At 38.9% G+C, this 22,535-nt stretch overlaps 1 protein-coding gene across 2 annotated transcripts in view; it reads left to right on the plus strand.

Moving 5' to 3' along the window:
- Nucleotides 1–22,535, plus strand: part of TWSG1 (twisted gastrulation BMP signaling modulator 1) — a 63,448-nt gene that overhangs the window by 17,634 nt on the left and 23,279 nt on the right. For both annotated transcript variants that reach the window (XM_012446886.3, XM_012446885.3), the window contains exon 3: nt 9,502–9,601. In XM_012446886.3, coding sequence (XP_012302309.1) covers nt 9,502–9,601 — 100 coding nt within the window. The remainder of the gene's footprint in view (nt 1–9,501; nt 9,602–22,535) is intronic.

Raw genomic sequence — 22,535 nt, forward strand, 5'->3', positions numbered from 1 at the left:
CTTTGCCTCCCCAAATGCTGGGATTACAGGCTTGAGCCACTGTTCCCGGCCTGTTCACTCTTTTTAGATGTGCAGTTTTATGATTTCTGACAAACATATACTCACATAACTACTACTATAATCAAGATAGAGAATATTTTTCATCACCCTAAAACATTCTCTTGTGCCCCTTTGTAGTTGGACCTAGCTTTTTCCCTAGCCTCAGCCCCTGGCAACCACTGATTTAATTTTTTTCCCTATAGTTTTGCCTTTTCCAGAATGTTATATAAATGGAATCATACAGTATATAGCCTTTTGTTCTGTCTGTCTTCTTTCATTCAGTCTAATGCTTTTGAGATTGATCCATATTACTGTGTGTGTTGGGTAGTTCTTTCCTTTTTATTGATGAGTAGTATTCCATTGTGTGGATGTACTGCAGTTTGTTTATCCATTCACTGGTTGCTGGACTGACCTTGCATGGTTTACAGTTTTCAGTAATTATGAATTATGTTCATACTTTCCCATATGGGTCTTTTTATGGACCTATGTTTTAATTTTTCTTGAGTAAATACCTAGGAGTGGGATTACTGGGTCACCAAAGCATTTTGATGTTCGTTATCTCATTGAGATCCCAGAAAATCCAGCAATACCATTCCTTTTTTATGACTGGGAAACCAAGACTCAGGGCTTAAAACCAGATCCTGGAAGTCCAGCTTATGGGCTTATGAATGGGATTGCTGGGTCACCAAAGCATTTTGATATTCATTATCTCATTGGGATCTCAAAGTTTGTAAGGAAAAATCCAGCAGTACCATTCCTTTTTTATGACTGGGAAACCGAGACTCAGGGCTTAAAACCAGAACCTGTAAGTCTAAGTCATTTGCTATCTTTACTAGAATATAAAGTTTTTTCACTGATGTTTCCTTGTTTTATTATAGCAACAGGGTTAACAAATCTCTCAGATCTTTGCAACAAGAATGGAAATATTTATCAGTGACCAAGGGTCAGTATAAATAAGATTCTTTCTCAAGTTGTTAGTTTCCATTTCTGACTAGAAATTTGGGAGTTCATACAATGTTAACTCTCTCTCTCTCCTTTTTTTTTTTTTTTTTTTTTGAAACGGAGTCTTGCTCTGTTGCCAGACTGGAGTGCAGTGGCGTGATCTCGACTCACTGCAACCTCTCCCGCCCAGGTTCAAGTGATTCTCCTGCATCAGCCTCCTGAGTAGCTGGGACTGCAGGCACATGCCACCATGCCCAGCTAATTTTTGTATTTTTAGTAGAGTCGAGGTTTCACCATGTTGGCCAGGATGATCTCGATCTCTTGACCTCATGATCTGACTGCCTCGGCCTCCCAAAGTGCTGGGATTACAGGCATTGATTACCGCGCCTGGCTAAATGTTAACTCTTAAAGTCTAGTCTTAGTCTTAGATAAATATCCTCCCCTCAATTTATTTTGCATAAATAATTAATATCTCACCAGAACATCAGTTGTACAGTCATGCACTGCATAACATCATTTTGGTCAATGTCAGACAACATATATGATGGTGGTCGCATAAGATTATAATACTGTATTTTTATTGTACCTTTTCTATGTTTAGATATGTTTAGACATGCAAATACTTACCATTGTGTTACAGTTGCTTATTCAGGACAGTAACATGCTGTACAGATTTGTAACCTAGGAGCAATAGGCCATACCCTATAGCCTAGGATTATAGTAGGCTCTACTATGTAGGTTTGTGTAAGTATATGCTGATGTTCATATAACAAGAAATTTGCCTAAGACGCATTTTTGAAAATGTATCCTTATCCTTAAGCAGTAAAGCATGACTGTATATGGAATAAGAGTCTTCTCTAAAGATGATTGAATAATATGTAAAATCTGTCTTTTGGCTTATAAAAATTTGAAATTCTCTATCATATTGAAGGTTTCTCTTAATATGAATTTAGTAAAATACATTTTGAATGATTATTTTTCCCTCAAATTTTTCATCCTGCTAGACTTTCATTTCATATAAGCTTTTAAAACAGTTTGCCAAAGTCTCTCTAAATACTCATGCTGGTCAGTAGAGAGTAGCTCAAATGTATACATTTCAGTTTTCCATTTAGTGTAAAGTTTTAATTTTTTTCCATCATAAAATTATTGAACAATGTGTTTACCAAACTTTAAGAACATATAGCATGGTTCTTTACACATAGAACATGTCTTATTCCATATTACCTTGCCTCTAACATTCAAGAGCAGTGGGCTACAAAAAGCTTTGAGTCAGAAGACCTTGTTTCAAAGCCGCAGTTGTAGGAACTCACGGAAATCATGAAACCACTCATTCTCAACCTTCTCTTCTTCACATGAAGAATGACCACAATTTCTCTGTAACTTGCAGACTAGGGAAGCAGAAGATATAGTCATTAACCAGCAAAGCAACAAAAAATTAAGTATTGCATTCCAAGTCACTGGTTTTGCATCTCTTAGCCAATGATTCCAATTTTACCTTTACAAACAATGATTAAACTTGGGCAATAGCATTTCTAGTTGTACTGAGAGTGAAATAATGCCTTTGATTAAATAACCTAAATAATTATCTAAGTTTAATTGTGGGCTTATTCTAAGAGAATAATAACTGTAATTATTTAAATGTTAACTTAATGAAAAATAACTTTTATATTTCTCATTTTAATGTTTAAAAAACAAGAATACCTAACCATAACTGGGGTAAAATTCCAGCCACTAATTGAATGAAGTTGTATAAATTTCATGACTTCATTTAAAAAATAAGGGCAATAACGACATGACTCTGTATAAAGATTCAAGACAATGCATATAAAACACTTAGCACAGTGCCTGTAAGGATTAAATAGAACCCTTTTAAGGACTTTGGAGGAGGTGGTGGCAGTAAATAACTGGAAGCATTGAGTCAGTCTTTATTTTGGACTTCTGTGAACTTGGTGTTTACTTTTGATCACATGTTCCATTCAACTGAGCAATACCCAAGTTTAGTCATACTGAGGTTAGTAAAATATATAAATAACCCAGTCCAAAGAGAAAAATCTAAATTTCAGCTCTACCACATTTTCTGTTTAAGAAGTGGAGACTTTTAAATAGTAGTAAAATAGAAGCTGATGAAGTTTATGAAGGTGATTTAAAAATGAGAAAGTGGACAAGGTGTGGAAAGAATTAATTTAATCTCTTTCTGAATTTTGACACATCAATATACTGTTATGCAATGATTAAATTATGTTGGCAGATTTTTATGATAGAGAAATGCTAATTTTTTTAGATCCGGGTAGTATATAATCATTGTTTTGTTAGACGTGCATAGGAATTTACCAAAGTGGGAGAAATTTGGGGTTTTTTTCTTGCTGCTCTAGTAGATGTTTTCCAAAGTCTTATATAATTAAAGAAATACTTTAAAAATTTTGGTAAAACCTTTCTTTTTATCTTGACTTTAGGCTTTCTGGTTATAGAAGACTTGGGTCCTTATAACTGCAACAACTAGGGGTAAAGTTTTCAAGTATCCTGAAGAACAGATTCTGCTTGATTTAAATGGGGCAGTTTTTGTGTTTTTCTGTAATCCTTGTTTCAGCACAGAGTTTTTTTCTTTTGTAGTTTCAATACTTGAGTTCAAAGCACTTTACAAATGTTTGTTATATTTAGAAACATCCTCACCGCAGCTTGCTTGCTGTTAAAAATAGTATACATTTCTGGGGACAGGCACGGTGGCTCACGCCTGTAATCCTAGCATTTTGGGAGGCCAAAGCGGGCAGATCGGGAAGTCAGGAGATCGAGACTATCCTGGCCAACATGGTGAAACCCTATCTCTACTAAAAATACAAAAATTAGCTGGGTATGGTGGCAGGTGCCCATAATCCCAGCTACTTGGGAGGCTGAGGCAGAAGAGTCGCTTGAACCGAGGAGACAGTGGGCTGAGATTGTGCCACTGCAATCTAGCCTGTCGACAGAGAGAGACTCCATCTCTCTCTCTCTCTCACACACACACACACACACACAATATGTGTGTGTGTGTGTTGTGTGTGTGTGTGTATTTCTAAATAGGTTCACAACAAAACGTTATTCAATAATGTGATTTTTGAGGACATGTAGAATGAATAGAAAAGAATAAATTACTTGATGAGCTTCATAAAACTGCTATTTATAGTTATTTGCATGTGGAAATTCATTGTTTCACTTTTTTTCTTGACATAAAAACAGTTGTCATAGAGTAGACATATTTTTGCTCTCTTTATTTTGCAGTAAGATTTTAAATGACATCTGTTAAATTTGCCTCTCTATTATATTTCTCCTGAAACGTAAGAGGTGTATTTTTGAAAATGGTAAAGGCACAAATGCTGATTCAAAAGATCAGTTTGAGGAGCTTTTCTTATCTGCCAAACTCCTAAAATGAATGCTGACATGAGTTATGAAGAATAGAGAATATTTGATGTATGTGGAGGCTCATTTACCCAAATTATGAACATTTCTTAATATGGTGATTAAATTTCTGCTTTATTAAGACAAAAGTCTGTAGTAGGGTAGACAAAAGGAGAATATTAGCCTGGATATTGTTGTTTGGTGTCCAATGAGTTTTGATAGTAATTTTTACCATTGAAGTCTTAAACTGGATTTTTGTCTCTTTAATAGTACAGTAATTAAAGTTTGTCTCTGTCATTTCCCCCTTGTTTCTTCTTACCATAGCTTTTCACGTGGTATTCTATCACTAAATTGTAAAGCAGTAAGCATATGACTGCAGCATATTACTCTCTCACACCACCATGTAAAAGTGCAGGACAGGCATCTATTAAGAGGGTGTGGAATACATTTAATCTTCAGGGCTAGATAACCTGGGGGCAAGTTCAAGCAACTTTTAAATAGGCTATTAGTTTTAACTTTCCATTTGTTAGCAGTAATCTCAGTCTCACCCACCTTTTCATTTTAGTTTAAAATACTTCACAAATATCTGACAGTAAAAAGCATAATAAATGCTTCACACACTCAGATTTCTCTAATGGAAGCCATTAAATTGACATTCATTAAAAAAAATTATTTGGCATAATTACAGTAATTCATTTAGCAAGCTACCATTTGGAAGCTGCAGAAGAAGGAGAGACACTATATTCTTTGAATAAACTTGTTACTTTTCTAATTTGCTTCTCTTGAGTTGGTTTAGTTAATAATGTAAACATAGGCTGAGCATCCCAAATCCAAAAATCTGAAATCCAAAATGATCCGGAATCGGAAACTTTCTGAGCATCGACATGGCATCAAAGGAAATGCTTATTGAAAGACTTTAGATTTTTGGATGTGGGATGCTCAACTAGTATAATGCAAATATTACAAAATCCAAAAACCTCAAAATCTGAAACACTTTTGGTACCTCACATTTCAGATAAGGAATACTCAACCTGTATAAGCAACTGAGATAGTAAAAGTATATTTTCTACATATAATGTAAATTTAAAATTTTTTAAAAGCTTTATTTCTTGTGACTAAGTGCTAACCTATATAAATCTTAAAAAAAAAAAAAAAAAGATTGTTAGTATTCTCATCTGATGGTATTTCTAAAAAGTATGTACTCAGAAAATGTTCTCTCACTCCAAAGACAAAGTATAGCTTTGGCAACTCTGGTTTTCTAGGTTTCCAACTAAGTTTGAGCTTATCTGAATCAAGCATCACCGCTTTTGTGATGAAGTAGCTATATTTCTCATTAAGTCCCTGCCCTTTCAGTCCCCTTCTTTCTAATAGGCCCAGCAAAGTTACCTAATGTCTGTGTCACATGAATGCAACCTGAGTGTACAAAATTCTGCAGTACTAAAATATTACAATGTGCATATATTAGGTCACACATATACACTTATATAAAACTAATGAATTAGTTAGAAAATAGCACAAGTGTTGATTCTTGAAAGTGCTATATAAGCTGAGCATAGTGGCTCATGCCTATAATCCTAGCACTTTGGGAGGCCAAAGTGGACGTCAGGAGTTTGAAACCAGTCTGGCCAACGTGATGAAACCCCGTCTCTACTAAAAATACAAAAATTAGCCAGACATGGTGGCAGGTACCTGTAATCCCAGCTACTTGGGAGGCTGAGGCAGGAGAATTACTTGAACCTGGGAGATGAAAGTTACAGTGAGCTGAGGTCATGCCACTGCACTCCAGCCTGGGTGACAGAGCGAGACTCCATCTCAAAAAAAAAAAAAAAATGTGCTGTAACTTTTGGAGACAAAAAACAACAACAAACCCCAAGGAATTAAAATCAGTGCTGCAAAAAATGTCATGTTAGAATGATGGGCTGACTCCAATAGTCCAGAAATATAAAATGAATTTAATAGGGATAAATATTATGACCTGTGTTTACATTTTAAAAGCACAGTATTGCAGTATTGAGGTATTGAAATGAGAAATAATGGTTACATTGCACTAGTTAATTTTTAAAAATATATATATCAATAGCATTCCATTAGGTCTCAGTTTTTTTTTGTTTTTTTTTTTTTTTTTTTTGAGACGGAGTCTTGTTCTGTCACCAGGCTGGAGTGCAGTGGAGTGATCTCTGCTCACTGCAACCTCCATCTCCTGGGTTCAAGTGATTCTTCTGCCTCAGCCTCCCAAGTAGCTAGGACTACAGGCGCGCATCACCACACCCAGCTAATTTTTGTATTTTTAGTAGAGATGGAGTTTCACCATGTTGGCCAGGATGGTCTCGATCTCTTGACCTTGTGATCTGCCCACCTCAGCCTCCCAAAGTGCTGGTATTACAGGCGTGAGCCACTGCACCCAGCAGGTCTCAGATTTTTAAAATCTTATTGAAATGATTTGTTGGAATGGTTTGAAAGTAACACAGTTGTTGACAGCATATTGCTACCCAAAACAAACAAATTTTAGGCTTCTTTAATTTTAAAAACTAGTGTTCACAGTCAAGAAGGTAAGAGGGATTCTCTGCTTCTTTGCTAGACATTATGCCCTGAGGAGGAGAGGGAGGGGGAGTGGGAGGGGGATGATGATGATTTGGAATTACCAAACTTTCACCTAATGACAAAGCTAATGGCAAAGCTAATGGCAGAGTGATACAATGTAACATCATGTCATGGGGAACAAGTGATGAAACCATGGGAGTAAAATGATCTAAAATGAGGAGATGGGGGAATAAAAATAGACATCATTTTGTTTTAAACAGGGCTTTTTTGGTTGGAAGTAACTAAAGTCTACTCCAATTGATACAAATATCTCAATGAAGAGTATCTCCAACTGATAACAGTATCTCTAAGAACAGGAAGTGCATTATTAGGACTAGAGCATTATTAGGAATCAGAATGGCTTCTTCCCTCCCTTCTCTTCTTGTGACCATGAATGTCATGGTGCTTATATTTGGAAAGCAGGAATGGGGGAGCCATAGTATAATTTTTTACCTCTTATTTTGAAATGACCTTCTCAGCCCCAGCTTTGTATCATCCCCTAACAGAGATTGACATGTTCATGTTCCTAACAGAGATTAACAAATATCTGTTGTACTTCCAAAATCTTGGAAGACAATCTCATTGACCAGCTACAGTCTGTTTTCTGCCTCTGTTCCTATTATTTGTAGCCAGGAAAAAGAAAGGTGATATAGTTCAAAACAGAGCTAGAGACAGACAGGAGGGTGGGAATCAATGGCAGACATTCCAAATAGTTCGGTGCAGGTGCCATGAAAAATTAGAATGGCTTTGTTGAAGAGAAATTATATTTGGAGGAGGTGGGTCTTAAGGAGTAGGCTTCTGGGAATCAGGCTTCAGTTCAACGAAAGAAAACACTTAAAACTTCATAAGATTGGGACAGGCTATTTTGGATTATAAATTCCTTATCAGCTGTGGGCTGCAATGGCCATTTGTTGATGGAACATTATAGAAGAGATTCAGGTGTTAGATGGAAGGATGGTTTTGTTGACCTGTGAAGTTCCTTCTAAGCCTGAGAGTAAAATCAGTTTTGTCATAAGTTATTTCTACCAAAATAATAAAATATATTTTTCTTATAAATATATATATGGTATCTTAAACCAAGGAAAGTAATACGTGATGGCTATAGAATTTCCATCTCAATTGGTGTGGGAAGTAGAAAAGTTCCTTTTTAAAGTTTCCTTTCTTGTTAAAGAATAAATCATAAGTGTGCTAATAATTCTTTGTTAAACCCAATTCTATATAGCTGTTAAACATGCCATGCTTACAGGCACATAGTATATTCTATGTCCTTGTACTTTAACCAAGATATCGGTGCTGGACATGCTCACAGGCATGTCCCAGCTCTCCATTGCTTTTACCTGTTTAGAAAAGTTTTAAATTGTTAGCCAATCGGGTTTTAGTTTAGATTGTGAGGTCTGGCTCCAACCAACGGAGATCAGACACAGCAGTAAGGTTGACCCCGAATGCATAAGGGATAAATTTGTCTGTTTTCCTTTGTTCATTGTAGTCTGATGGCAGGATGGCTAGTGAGAGTATCCTTCCCGCAGTCCAGGAAGTAAAACTTGCGTTGCTAAAAAATCCTTTGTCTCCGTACTGATTTTTCTTTGCAGCACTGAGCATCTATTTCCAACTGTTGGGTTTGTTCAGGAGTGGCAGTCTGGTGGCAAGGGGAGGGAAGGGGCAAGCACTAAAGGAATTGCTTTGGAGCTTCATGTACTATCATGTAAGCTATCTTAGCTCTTGTGGAGTGACAAACCACCCTAAAGTTTAGTGGGTTAAAACAATAGCCATTTATTTAGCTCTTGTTTCTGTGGGTTAGCAGTTTGAGCCTGGATCAGCTGGGTGGTTTTCTGGTCTTATTCCTGTGTCTGTTGGCAGCTGCTTGTTGGTTGGAAGCTGGCTGATCTAGGATGGCAGCAGGTGGACTGACTTGTCCGCCTTAAGTCAGAAGTGACATAATGTCGTGTCCACTGAACTCTGTGATCAGAATGAGTCTCAGGATCACCTAAATTCAAGAGGTCTAGAAATTGACCTTGTACCTTGATCAGAGGAGCTGCAAAGCTACATTGCCCTAGGGAGGGGAATAATTGTCACCTTCTTTGTAAATAATCTACCATACCAACCATACTGTTTTCTGTATCATGGAACAATAAAAATAGCATTTTAAAAGGTTATTTTACTCACATTTTATATATTGAGAAACCCTACAAACCCCTATTCATATAGATAAATTTGGATAATGAATATAATAGCTGAAAAGCAGATTTTGTTCTTGTATGGAATTATTTGTTGAAGTGGTATGGGTAGTCAAGTTATGGATTATAAAATAAAATATTTTCCTTCTTTCAAAATAAGGTAAAAGCATTCAAAATATGTTCACTGAATGTGTCCAAAGAAATCTACTTGACATTGTATATATTTATGTTCTGATGAATAGTTAATAATGTTGAATAAAATAATGTTGAATACAAAATTATGTCAAGAATACATTACTGTAAATGCAAATGTGGCAGGGTTTTTTGCTTAAAAAGTAACAGTTTATATATAGTTATTTGGAATTTGAAGTTTAACCATCTGTCTTATTTCTAGGAGCTCTGCCAGTGTCGGCCAGGTGAAGGCAATTGCTCCTGCTGTAAGGAGTGCATGCTGTGTCTTGGGGCCCTTTGGGACGAGTGCTGTGACTGTGTTGGTAAGTTGATACCAAGTGAGACTTCTTAATATTTCTTATCCCAGAATCCTTGGCTTTAAGAGACTTTAAGGAATATAAATGTAGTTTATGTGTATAAACAAGTATGTGTGTGAAACATACAGAACATTGTATTTTTACATTCAATTGTATTCAACAGTATTTGCATATCCATGTATTTAAAAGTGCTTATCCTTGGGAAGTAGGAGTGGGGGAGTGAGGGCAGAATTTTTAACTTTTTATTTTGAAAGTTTTTATACTGTTGAATTTTTTATAAGCAGCAACATTTTGTTTTGTTTTTAATAAGAAGTAGGTTTTATAAGAAGAAACATTCTCTAAGATGTGTTAAGTAAAAAAAGCCAGGTTCAAAAGTATGTTTCTAGAATGCTATCATTTGTGTGTTAGAAAGGAAACTTATGTGTGTAGGAAGAAACACCTTTCAGCCCTTCTCTGACCAGTTAACTCATTTTTAACTTTTAAAACCCCAGTTTAAGTATCCCCTTTCCTCAGAAACCTTCCTTATTTGACTGAGATAGAGGATTCTCTGTGCTTCTGATAGATCATTTATTGCATGCTTCTATAATTGTTGTTTTGCATGTTTCTTCAACAGAGTATAAACTCCTTAAGAACAAGAATATAGTCATATTGATCTTTACATTATCCTTTATCAAAATAGGCTATATGCATATACTTTGGAATTCATCTAGTACTAAAACAATCCCATCTTACTTCTTTCCAACCCTTTGATCCTATGCCCAGAGACTACCACTTTCAACTTGTCAGTGTTGCATTGCTTCCATAATTCTGATAACCCTATACTACTCTCTTGATTCTTTGACTTTAGAAACTATCAGTTGACTTCCTCTTATGGTAGACAAGCATTTAGTTCTCTTACCTCTTATCTTCCCAATGTGATTTTATCACACCTTCTAGTGAAATCAGTATTTACCCTAATAATTACTCTAATGAATTAATAATATTATATACTCATTTGATGTGTAATAATGTAAGCGCACTAATTAATTAAATGAGTTATCCCATTATCTGTCTTTCTGCATTTTGGGTGTACTTCTTGAGATACTTCCTAATCTTTTCATCCCTATATTTATTTTTTAAATTTGTACTTCCTTTTTTAGTTTCCAAGAGCCCTTCTCTGATTGTCCTTTTTGAAGGAACATACTGTTCTTGTTTTATATGTAATCTTTCTGGGATTATTAATTATACAGTTTTGTGGTTGCTGTTGAGTTTTTTTCTTCTACTCTTTGCATGGTTTCCATTTTCTTAGGTGTCTGGTGACCCTTGGCTGTCTATTCTTATGTAGAATTTAGGTACTCCAAAGCAGATTGGGAGCCCTGTGCTTGTGGACAGGACATGGAATCTAGTTTGCCTCACTAAAAGGTAGCTGGAGGATAAACTGCCTTTTTCACTGACGGGCCCTCTACTTCATGTCTATAGATCTTTCCCTTTAGGATTTCACAGTTTTTCTAGAGAAAGATCTCCTGATTTCCTGCTGGGGAACCGGGAGAGGCTGGGGTAAGTGACAGTATTCCAGGCTGCAAATGTTCTGGGAACCCAATGGATGAGGTCACGCTGAAGAATAGGCATACTTTTATTTACTTTCCTTGTTTTTCTCTCCATACTCATCTCTACCCTTTACCATTTTTGGCATTCCCAGTCCAACAAGACCTCTTTGGTTTAATTTCTCTAAAGAATAACTCTCTCATCTTCTACATTTGCGGAAGAAGAGACAGGGACCTGAAGGTGTAACTACACACAGAATAGGCTTCCTCTGCCTCATTGGCACCTCCAGCTCCTAAGTCTCCCCATTGTTCTGTTGGGCACGTGGCCTGTACGAAGACTCTGCTCAGTCAGGTACCTTTAGCTCTTAGCTTCTCCACAGGTAGAGTTAGTGTTTCCATTTCTTGTTTTTCTTTAGTGTTTTGTAGTGAATTCTGAAAGAATGGGGGCAGAAGTGTCTTTTCCTCTCTCCTCTTATATTCATCTTGGTATCTCTAACAGCTAGCTTTGAATTATTTTAGGCCATTAACTATATATTAATTTAATATGTGCAATGAAAGCAAAAAAGAGGAAATAGCCATCTTTAATATACACATGTAAAAAAATTTTTTTGAGACAGGGCATGGAATCTAGGGTCTTGTTATATTGCCCAGGGTGGAGTGCACTGGTGTGATCATGGCTCACTGCAGGCTCAACCTCCTAGACTCAAGCAGTCCTCCTGCCTCAGTCTCCCAAATGGATGGGACTACAGGCATCAGCCACGACACTCAGCTAATTTTTGTAGTTTTGGTGGAGACAGGGTTTCGCCATGTTGCCCAGGCTGGTCTCAAACTCCTGGGCTCAAGTGATCCACCTGCCTCGGCCTCCTAAAGTGCTGGGATTACAGGTGTGAGCCAGTGTGCCCAGCCTCACACATAAGAATTTAATTTAAACATGGATGCCAGAATACACAAATGAACTTTTACTAATAATATTGACTAAAATAATGTATATGTATGCATGTGAGAGTGTGTGGGTATGTAAGTATATGTGTGTTATATATATGTGTGTCTTAACCATCACACCATGATGACAGTGCTGTTCAGCATCTTTTAGGAAGAGATTTCTGCATTTTTTCCACCAAGAAAGAATAATTATATACACTTATATCTCTACAATTTTAGAAGCACCTGGTATGCTTCTAGGCTAGTTCTGATTTTTTTTAAAAGGCAAGCTTATTTACCTTTAAGGGTTGGATGTCCAGTTTTAAACTTTGAGTAAGTTCATAATGTAATTTTATCTTTCATTTTAAATTAAGTTAATCTTTCTACTTTCTAGGATAAAATTGAGATATTCCAGTTCTATTTATACAGCAATCCTCCTCTTTGTAGGCAGTTCTCTTCCAAATTAGGCTCTCTTAACATCCTTTGCAAAACTGTGACTGCTCCTCCTTCCTAAGATGAAATAGTCCCCATACTTTTCATAGGTGGGGCACAGACCTCTGAGAGAACCCAAATTAGAGTGCAGCCTTCCTTTCCTCTGTCATTCTGTGGACTTTAGCACATACTTTCTCTAGGAAGCTTTCTCCTGTGGCTCCCTTGTATAAGAGCCTCTCTTTTCTGATTTTTTTCTTAAGGTAAGAGTAACCACCATAGTTCATTTTTGTCTTTGCTGTCCAACATATTCCACAAATCCTATGCATTTGGGATCCTAGATCTCCATCCACAAGCTCTTTTTTGCTTTTTTTTTTTTTTTTTTTTTTTTTGAGACGGAGTTTTGCTCTTGTTACCCAGGCTGGAGTGCAATGGCGCGATCTCGGCTCACCGCAACCTCCGCCTCCTGGGTTCAGGCAATTCTCCTGCCTCAGCCTCCTGAGTAGCTGGGATTACAGGCACGCGCCACCATGCCCAGCTAATTTTTTGTATTTTTAGTAGAGACAGGGTTTCACCATGTTGACCAGGATAGTCTCGATCTCTTGACCTCGTGATCCACCCACCTCGGCATCCCAAAGTGCTGGGATTACAGGCGTGAGCCACTTTACTTTTCCAAATGTATACAAAAATAGAGAGTACAGTGATCTGCTATGTACGTACTACCAGCTTTAACAGTCATCAATACATTGCCAGACTTGTTTCATCCATTCATCTGTTTGTTGGTATGTGTCTCTTTCCTCCCCCACAACCTTTTGTTTTGCTTGGGTATTATAAAGTAAATCATTTCACTATTACCCCTGAGGTACTTTATACATCTCAAAAAAAGAGTATTCTTACATAACACAATGTCATTACTATACCTAATGTAATTAACAGCACATCTTTATTTTATTTTTATTTTTATTTTTGAGACAGAGTTTTGATCTCTCGCCCAGGCTAGAGTGCACTGGCACAATCTCGGCTCACTGCAACCTCCACCTCCTGGGTTCAAGTGATTCTCCTGCCTCAGCCTCCCAGGTAGCTGGGACTACAGACACACGCCACTACACCCAGATAACTTTTTGTATTTTATGTAGGATGGGATTTCACCACATTGACCAGGCTCTCTTGAACTCCTGACCTCAGGTGATCTGCCCGCCTTGGCCTCCCAAAGTGCTGGGATTGCATGCGTGAGCCACTGCACCGAGCCATTTAACAGTACTTCTTTAATATCATCTAATACCCACTCAGATCATACTTAGATTTCACTGATTGACTAAAATGTTTTTTACAGTCGTTTTACTCAAGATCCAACAAAGTTTACTCACTGTATTTGGTCATTAGATTTCTTAAGTTTCTTTTATTCTAAAACAGTTTCTCCTTCCCCCTTTCCCATTCTTTAATATTCCATTGGCTTTTTGAAGAAACCAGTCAGTCATGATTGGTTTCTTCATAATAAACCACATTTTGGAATTGGTTGATTGCTTCCTGTAGTTATTTAACTTGTTACTTGGTCTTCTGTATTTCCTGTAGACTGGAAGTTAGATATAAAGGCTTGATTAGATCGAGGCTCAATTTTTGGGGAGGAGGGAACAGTGGTACGGTGTATACAAAGGCAAACAATATCCAGAAGTCCTGCTTTTAGTAATGCTAAAATTGATCCCATGAGTTCAGATGGTGAAAGTCTGATCCCTTTGTGATAAATGTCCCCGTCAGCCTTTCACCCGGTGATTGCACCCTTCCTTAATGACCATTGCCTGAGTCAGCTACTTCATTAGAAGTTGTAAAGCAGCCAGGTGCCGTGGCTTATGCCTGTAATTCCAGCACTTTGGGAGGCCAAGACAAGGGGCAGATTACCTTAGGTCAGGAGTTCGAGACCAGCCTGGCCAACATGGTGAAACCCCATTGCTACTAAAAATACAAAAATTAGCCGGGTGTGGTGGTGGGCACCTGTAATCCCAGCTACTAGGGAGGCTAAGACAGGAGAATCTCTTGAACTCAGGAGGTGGAGGTTGCAGTGAGATGAGATTATGCCACTGCACTCCAGTCTGGGCAACAGAGACTCCGTCTCAAAAACAAAAAGTTGTAGAACAATGATTTTCTATTTTTATCTTTACTTCTGCAGTTATTAGCTGGAATTTTTCTGTGCAATGTAAATGGAATCATTCATTACTACATAGTAGCTTAAAATACATTTTAGAAAAACATGAAATGATGACTGATTTAATAATAGACTCTTTAATGGCATTAAGATATTATAACTTTGATTCATGTTTAATGTGCATTAAAAGTTGGATTCTGCCTGAGCATGATGGCTCATGCCTGTAATTCCAGCACTTTGGTAGGCCACAGGAGGAAGATCACTTGAGCCCAGGAGTTTGAGACCAGCCTATACAACATAAGGAGACTATATCTTTACAAAACTGGGAAACCAAGTCAGGTGGATCACTTGAGTTTGAGACCAACCTGAGCAACATGGCAAAACCCCTGTCTCTACAAAAAATACAAAATTTAGGCCGGATGCGGTGGCTTATGCCTGTAATTCTAGCGCTTTGGGAGTCCAAGGCGGGTGGATCTCGATGTCAGGAGTTTGAGACCAGCATTACCAACACGGTAAAACCCTGTCTCTACTAAAATACAAAGATTAGCCAGGCATGGTGGCATGTACCTGTAATCCCAGCTACTCAGGAGGGTGAGGCAGGAGAATCACTTCAACCTGGGACATGGAAGTTGCAGTGAGCCGAGATTGCACCACTGCACTCCAGCCTGGGTGACAGAGTGAGACTCCGTCTCAAAAAAAAAAAATACAAGATTTAGATGCACCTGCAGTCTCAGCTACTTGGGTGGGGGTGGGGGCTATGGCGGGAGAATCACTTGAGCCCAGGAGGTTGAGGCTGTAGTGAGCCATGTCTGAGCCATTGCACTCCAGCCTAGGTGACAGAGTGAGACTTTATCTCAACAAAAGGAAAATGAAACAAAAAAAGGAAAAAGAAAAAACTAGACCAGGCACAGAGGCTTACACCTATAATCCCAGCACTTTGGGAGGCCTAGGTGGGAGGATTGCATGAGCCCAGGAGTTCAAGATCAGCCTGGGGGGCCGGGCGCAGTGGCTCACGCCTGTAATCCCAGCACTTTGGGAGGCCGAGACGGGTGGATCATGAGATCAGGAGTTCAAGACCAGCCTGGCCAAGATGGTGAAACCCTGTCTCTACTAAAAATACAAAAATTAGCCAGGCATGGTGGCACGCGCCTATAATCCCAGCTATCCAGGAGGCTGAGGCAGAGAACTGTTTAAACCCTGGAGACAGAGATTGCAGTGAGCCAAGATTGCGCCACTGTACTTTAGCCTGGGCAACACAGCGAGACTCCATAAGATCAGCCTGGGAAGTATAGGAAGACACTGTCTCTACAATAAAAAACAAATATTAAAAATTAACTGGGGCATAGTGGTGAATGCTTGTAATCCTAGCCACTTGGAGGGCTGAGACAGGAGGGTCATTTGAGCCCAGAAGTTTAAGGCTGTAGTAAACTATGATTGCACCCCTACATTCTGCACTCTGCCCTGGGTGACAGGTCAAGGCCTTGTCTCAAAAAAATAAAAGAAAAAATTAATAACTTGTGTCAATAAATCAAAACATGGCAAGCATGAACTTTTCATCTTGAACCACCTGTTTAGCATGTTGTAGAGCACTATAATTCAGTGATGCACTGTTTGTATAATGTTGATGTAGAAATACCAGATTCTTTGTGGTACCAAGATCATTTGTTGTACTTAATAAATTGGAAGCATCATAAGCTCCAAGACCACGCTGGGAAGTCTGCTGAAAACCTGCTTAGCAACCACAACTTTGCTCATTTTGCCACACCAGCTCACATAGCCTAGATGTCGTTCACTCTGGTGACTGGAAGAAAGGGGCACAGGGAAAGAGCCAGAAAAGGTGGGTGGTGTCAGGCAATGGGCCCAGTGCCTGCAAAACCCAGGAAAACAGGATCAGACAGCTCTGCACTGTGAACACAACCCTGAGACAGGCTCTACCACCTAATGGATCAAACGTTTCTTCCTTAATCCTGCTCTTTGTTAGGCAGATTCCTTGAACTCTGACTTTGAACTCAGGGCTACAGTTCCAGTACTAAACTTGATGGGTCTTGGCATCTTCCTTTTGGAACATCCAGGCTTTTCATTATGACTCTCTCTCTTGTGTCTCAGGTCAGATCCAGGTAGATCCGTTGGTTCCTTCACAGAATGGATTTCTGTCTTGCTTCACTTTAACACGTTACTTTTCTAATATTAAGGAATAAATAGGTGCTAGAAGTTAAGATTTTCCATTTTTTGTTTTAAGAAAAACTATGCAAATTGTTTAGATACATCATTATTATTAATTTTAATTGACAAATAAAAATTGTATATCTTTACCCAGTGCAACAGGTTGTTTTGAAATATGTATACATTGTGGAATGGCTACATAGAGCTACTTAACATGTATTACCTCACCTTTTCTGTATATGGTGAGAATACTTAAAAATCAACTCTCTTAGCAATTTTCATTTTTATTTGTTTTTTTCTTGAGACAGGGTCTTTGTCACCCAGGCTGGAGTTTAGTGATGCTATCACAGCTCACTGCAGCCTCAACTTCCTGAGCTCAAGTGATCTTCCCACCTCAGCCTCCTGAGTAGCTGAGACTATGCTACCATGCCTGGCTAATTTTTAAATTTTTTGTAGAGATGGGGTCTCAATATGTTATCTAGGCTGGTCTTGAACTCCTGGGCTCAAGTGATCCTCCCACCTTGGCTTCTCAAAGTCCTGGGATTACAGGTGTGAGCCACTGTGCCCAGCCAGCAATTTTCAAGAATATAACACATTGTTATTAACTGTAGTCACTGTGTTGTACAATAGATCTCTTGAATTTATTCTTTCTATCTAATTGAAAGTTTGCATTCGTTGATGGACACCTCCCCTTCCCCCAGCTCTTGGTAACCATTCTGCTCACTGCTTCTGTGAGTTCAACTTTTTTAGATTCCACATATAAGTGAAATCATGTGATATTAGCCTTTCTGTGTCTGGTTTATTTTACTTAACATAATGTCCTTCAGGTTCATCCATGTTGTTGTAAATCAAGGTCCCCAATCCCCGAGCCATGGACCAGCACCAGTCCACAGCCTGTTAGGCATCAGGCCACACAGCAGGAGGTGAGCAGCAGGCAAGCGAGCAACACTGCCTGAGCTCCGTCTCCTGTCAGGTCAGCAGCAGCATTGGATTCTCACAGGAGCCCCAACTCTATTGTGAACTGCACATGCAAGGGGTTTTGATTACATGCTCCTTATGAGAACCTAATGCCCGATGATCTGAGGTGGAAGTTTCATCCCGAAACCATCCCATGGCCCCGATCTGTGGAAAAATTGTTTTCCATGAAACCAGTCCTGGTGCTGAAAAGATTGGGGACCACTAACCAGATTTCCTTCTTTTTTTAAGGCTGAATAGTATTCCATTGTATATAAAATGGAATTGTATTTTATATTGTATAAATATACCACATTGTACATACATACCACATTTTCCTTACCCATTTTTGGATGATTAGGTTGATTCTCTATCTTGACTATTATGAATAATACTTCAGGGAACACGAAAGTGCAACTATCTCTTTGACATACTGAGCTAGTTCTATTTTTAATTTTTTTAGGAACCTGCATACTGTTCTCCATAATGGTTGTACTTATTTACATTCCCACCAACGGTGTGCAAGGATTCCCTTTTCTACATGACCTCTCCAACACTTGTTGTCTTTCATCTTTTTGTAGTAGCCCTTCCAAAAGATATTAGGTAATATCTTATTGTGGTTTTAATTTGTATTGCTTTGGGCTGGGCGCGGTGGCACACATCTGTAATTCCAGCACTTTGAGAGGCCCAGGCAGGTGGATCACTTCAAGTCAGGAATTCAAGATCAGGCTGGTCAACATAGTGAAACCACATCTCTATTAAAAATACAAAAATTGGCCAGGCACAGTGGCTCACGTCTGTAATCCCAGCACTTTGGGAAGCCAAGGCAGGCAGATCACCTGAGGTCAGGAATTTGAGACCAGCCTGGTGAACATGGTGGAACTCTGTCTTTACTAAGAATACAAAAGTTAGCTGAGCATGGTGGCACCCATGTGCAGTCCCAGCTACTCAGGAGGGTGAGGCAGGAGAATCACTTGAGCCCAGGAGGCGGAGGTTCAATAAGCCAAGATCATGCCACTGCACTCCAGCCTGGCAACAGAGCGAGACTCTGTCTCAAAAGAAAAAAAAAAATTATGTGAGCATGGTGGGGCATGCTTGTAATCCCAGCTACTTGGGAGGCTGAGGCACGAGAATTGCTTGAACCCAGGAGACAGAATTTGCAGTCAGCCAAGATAGTTCCACTGTACTCCAGCCTAGGCAACAGAGTGAGACTCTGTCTCAATAAATAAATAAACAAACAAATAACAGAGTGAGACTGTGTCTCAATAAATAAATTAATTAAAATAATTAATTTTTATTGCTTTGATGATTAGTGATTTTGAGCATTTTTACATATACAGCATATATCTCTTAGCCATTTGTATGTCTTCTTTTGAGAAATGTCTATTCTGATCCTTTGCCCATTTTTTTTTTGGATCGGAGTCTCACTTTTCACCCAGGCTGGAGTGTAATGGCGCAATCTCGGCTCACTGCAACCTCCGTCTCCTGGATTCAAGCCATTCTCCTGCCTCAGCCTCCCTAGTAGCTGGGATTACAGGCACCCACTACCACACCTGGCTAATTTTTGTATTTTTAGTAGTAACGGGGTTTCACCAAAAAATTAGCCAGGTATAGTTGCATCTGTAGTCCCAGATACTTGAAAGGTAGGAGGATTGCTTGAGCTTAGGAGGTGGAGGTTGCAGTGAGCTGAGATTATGCCACTGAATTACAGTCTGTGTGACAGAGCAAGACCTTGTCTCCAAAAAAAAAGTATTAGGCCTATGATGGTTGTCTGTACTGAACATGAACATGTACAGAATTTTTTTCCTTATCATCACTCCTTAAACAATAAAGTATAACAACTGTTTGCATGTTACATAACGGTATGTTCACACTGTGTTATGTATCATAAGTAATCTAGAGATTATTTCAAGTATTCCCAAGCCTGTGCATAGGTAGGTTATATGCAAATACTACACCACTTTATGTAAGAGACTTGAGCATCTGTGGATTTTGGTGTTTTCTGAGGCGGTCCTGGAACCAGTCCCCCACAGATCTATCAAGGGATGACTGTAGTCAAATGATCTTGACAAAGGAGCAAAGGTAATACAATGGAGCAAAGATAGTCTTTTCAACAAATGGTACTGCAACAACTGACCATCTCTATGCAAAATATAAATCTGTACATAAATCTGTTTCACAAATATTAACTTAAAGGAGGTCACAGACCTAAATAAATGTAAACACAATACTGTGAAACTCCTAGAAGATAACATAAGAGAAAATCTAAATGACCTTGGATTTGGCAGTGACTTTTTAATTTTTTGTTTTTTTTTTTCAGACAGGGTCTCTACTCTGTTGCCCAGATTGGAGTGCAGTGACAATATCTCGGCTCACTGTAACCTCGACCTCCCAGGCTCAAGCCATCTTCTACCTCAGCCTCCCAAGTAACTGGGACTACAGGCATGTGCCACCATGCCTGGCTAATTTTAGTATTTTTTGTAGAGATGGGGTTTTGCCATGTTGCCCGCCCAGGCTGATCTTGAACTCCTAAGCTCAAGTGATCCACCTGCCTCAGCCTCCCAAAGTGCTGGGATTACAGGTGTGAGTTTGGCAGTGTCTTTTTAGATACAACACCAAAGGCACAATACATGAGAGAAAGAACTGACAAGCCGAACTTCATTAAAATTAAAAATTTCTACTCTGCAAAGACACAATCAAGAAAATGAAAAGATCAGCCATAGATTGGGAGAAATAATTACAAAAATTGTATCTAATAAAGGACTGTTACCCAGAATATACAAAAATAAGACAAGGATGTCCTCTCTCACCACTCCTACTCAACATAGTATTGGAAGTCCTGGCCAGAGCAATGAGGCAAGAGAAAGGAATAAAAGGCATCCAAATAGGAACAGAGTAAGTCAAACTATCCCTGCTATGTCTAGAAAACCCCTAGTCTCTGCCCAAAATCTCCTTGAACTGATAAGCAACTTCAGCAAAGTTTTGGGGTAGAAAATCAATATACAAAAATCAGTAGCATTTCTGTACACTAATCAGCACCCATGCCAAGAGCCAAATCAGGAACTCAGTCTCAGTCCCATTCACAGTTGTCACACAAAAAATAAAATACCTAGGAATACACTTAACCAGTGAGATGAAAGATCTTTACAATGAGAATTATAAAACACTGCTCAAAGAAATCAGAGATGACAAAAACAAATGAAAGAACATTCCATGCTCTTCACTTATCCGTGATTTAAACAGTAAATCAGTATCATTTAAATGGTCATACTGGCCAGATGCAGTGGCTCACACCTGTAATACCAGCACTTTGGGAGGCCAAGATGGGCAAATCACTAAGTTTAGGAGTTCGAGACCAGCCTGGGCAACTTAACAAAACCCCCATCTCTATTAAAAAAAGCAAAAAAAAGAAAAAAAATTAGCTGGACATGATGGATCACACCTGTAGTCCCACCTGCTAGGGAGGCTGAGGCTGGAGGATCATTTGAGTCTGGGAAATGAAAAAATGCTAAGTATCACTAATTATTAGAGAAATGTAAATCAAAACCACAATGAGATACTATCTTACACCAGTCAGAGTGGCCATAACAAAACTACCATTTGACCCAGCAGTCCCACTACTGGGTATATACCCAAAGAAATATAAATCATCTACCTTAAAGACACATGTACATGTATGTTCATTTCAGCACTGTTCACAAGAGCAAAGACATGTAATCAACCTAAATGCCCATCAGTGGTAGACTGGATGAAGAAATTGTGGTACATAGATACCATGGAATACTATGCAACCAGAAAAAAAGAATGAGATCATGTCCTTTACAGGAACATGCATAGAACTGGAAGCCATTACCCCTAGCAAATTATCACAGAAGCAGAAAACCAAAGACCACATGTCCTCATTTATAAGTGGGAGCTAAATAATAATAACACATGGACAGAAAGAGGGGAACAACAGATACTGGGGCCTACTCAAGAGTGGAGGCTGGGAGGAGGGAGAGGTTCAGAAAGAAAAAAAAACTATTGGATACCATGCTTAGTATCCAGGTGATGAACTAATCTCTACACCAGACACCTGAGTCACAGGTTCACCTATATAATGTGGGGATTTTGGAGTGCAGGGGAGTGCTCAGCTCGCTTCCTGGCGGGCTCCAGGCTCTTGGTCTCCCACTGTCTCAAGAATGGGAGAGGGGCCCACGGTAGGTACACTCGTAAAGTAAATACTGGACCCCAAAGGTGTTTGCAGAAAGTGATTTATTTAGGTGGAGAAACAGAAAAGGGAGAGGAAGAGAGAAAGCTTCCTTGAGAGAGTGCGTGGAAGGGGACCCAGAGGGGAAATCCACCCAGATGAGGGAGACAGGGACCTTTAACCTGGGAGGAATTCCCACCTTCTCCAAGCCCCCTGGCCAATGAAAAGAGTTCCTTTAAACTTCTGCTGGAGTGATTGACTTACAACCTTTTCCCATGCCCGCGAAAATTAAACAGAAGCCATTAAATCTCCCAGATGGAGAGGCATGGGAGCAGGGCATAGTGCTGGGAAGTTCTTGAACTTAAAACTATGCCCCCTTGTGGACCTGGAAAGAGAACACATTCCCTCAATAACAAACCTGCACATGTATCCGTCAACCTAAAATAAAGTTAAAATGTTTTTTAAAAATAGATCCATAGGAAAAAACTATAATGGACAATACAATTCTATGTAAAGGAAATACAGCTATCCATGTATCCTATTGTAGAATAAAGAGACTTGTTTTAAAAAAATTCTTAGTATTTTTATTAGAAGTGCATTGAATCTATAAATCCATTTGTA

This window comes from Aotus nancymaae, unplaced genomic scaffold, assembly GCF_030222135.1.
Source record: "Aotus nancymaae isolate 86718 unplaced genomic scaffold, 86718_ANA_hifiasm-v0.15.2.pri h1tg000020l, whole genome shotgun sequence".
NCBI lineage: Eukaryota > Metazoa > Chordata > Mammalia > Primates > Aotidae > Aotus > Aotus nancymaae.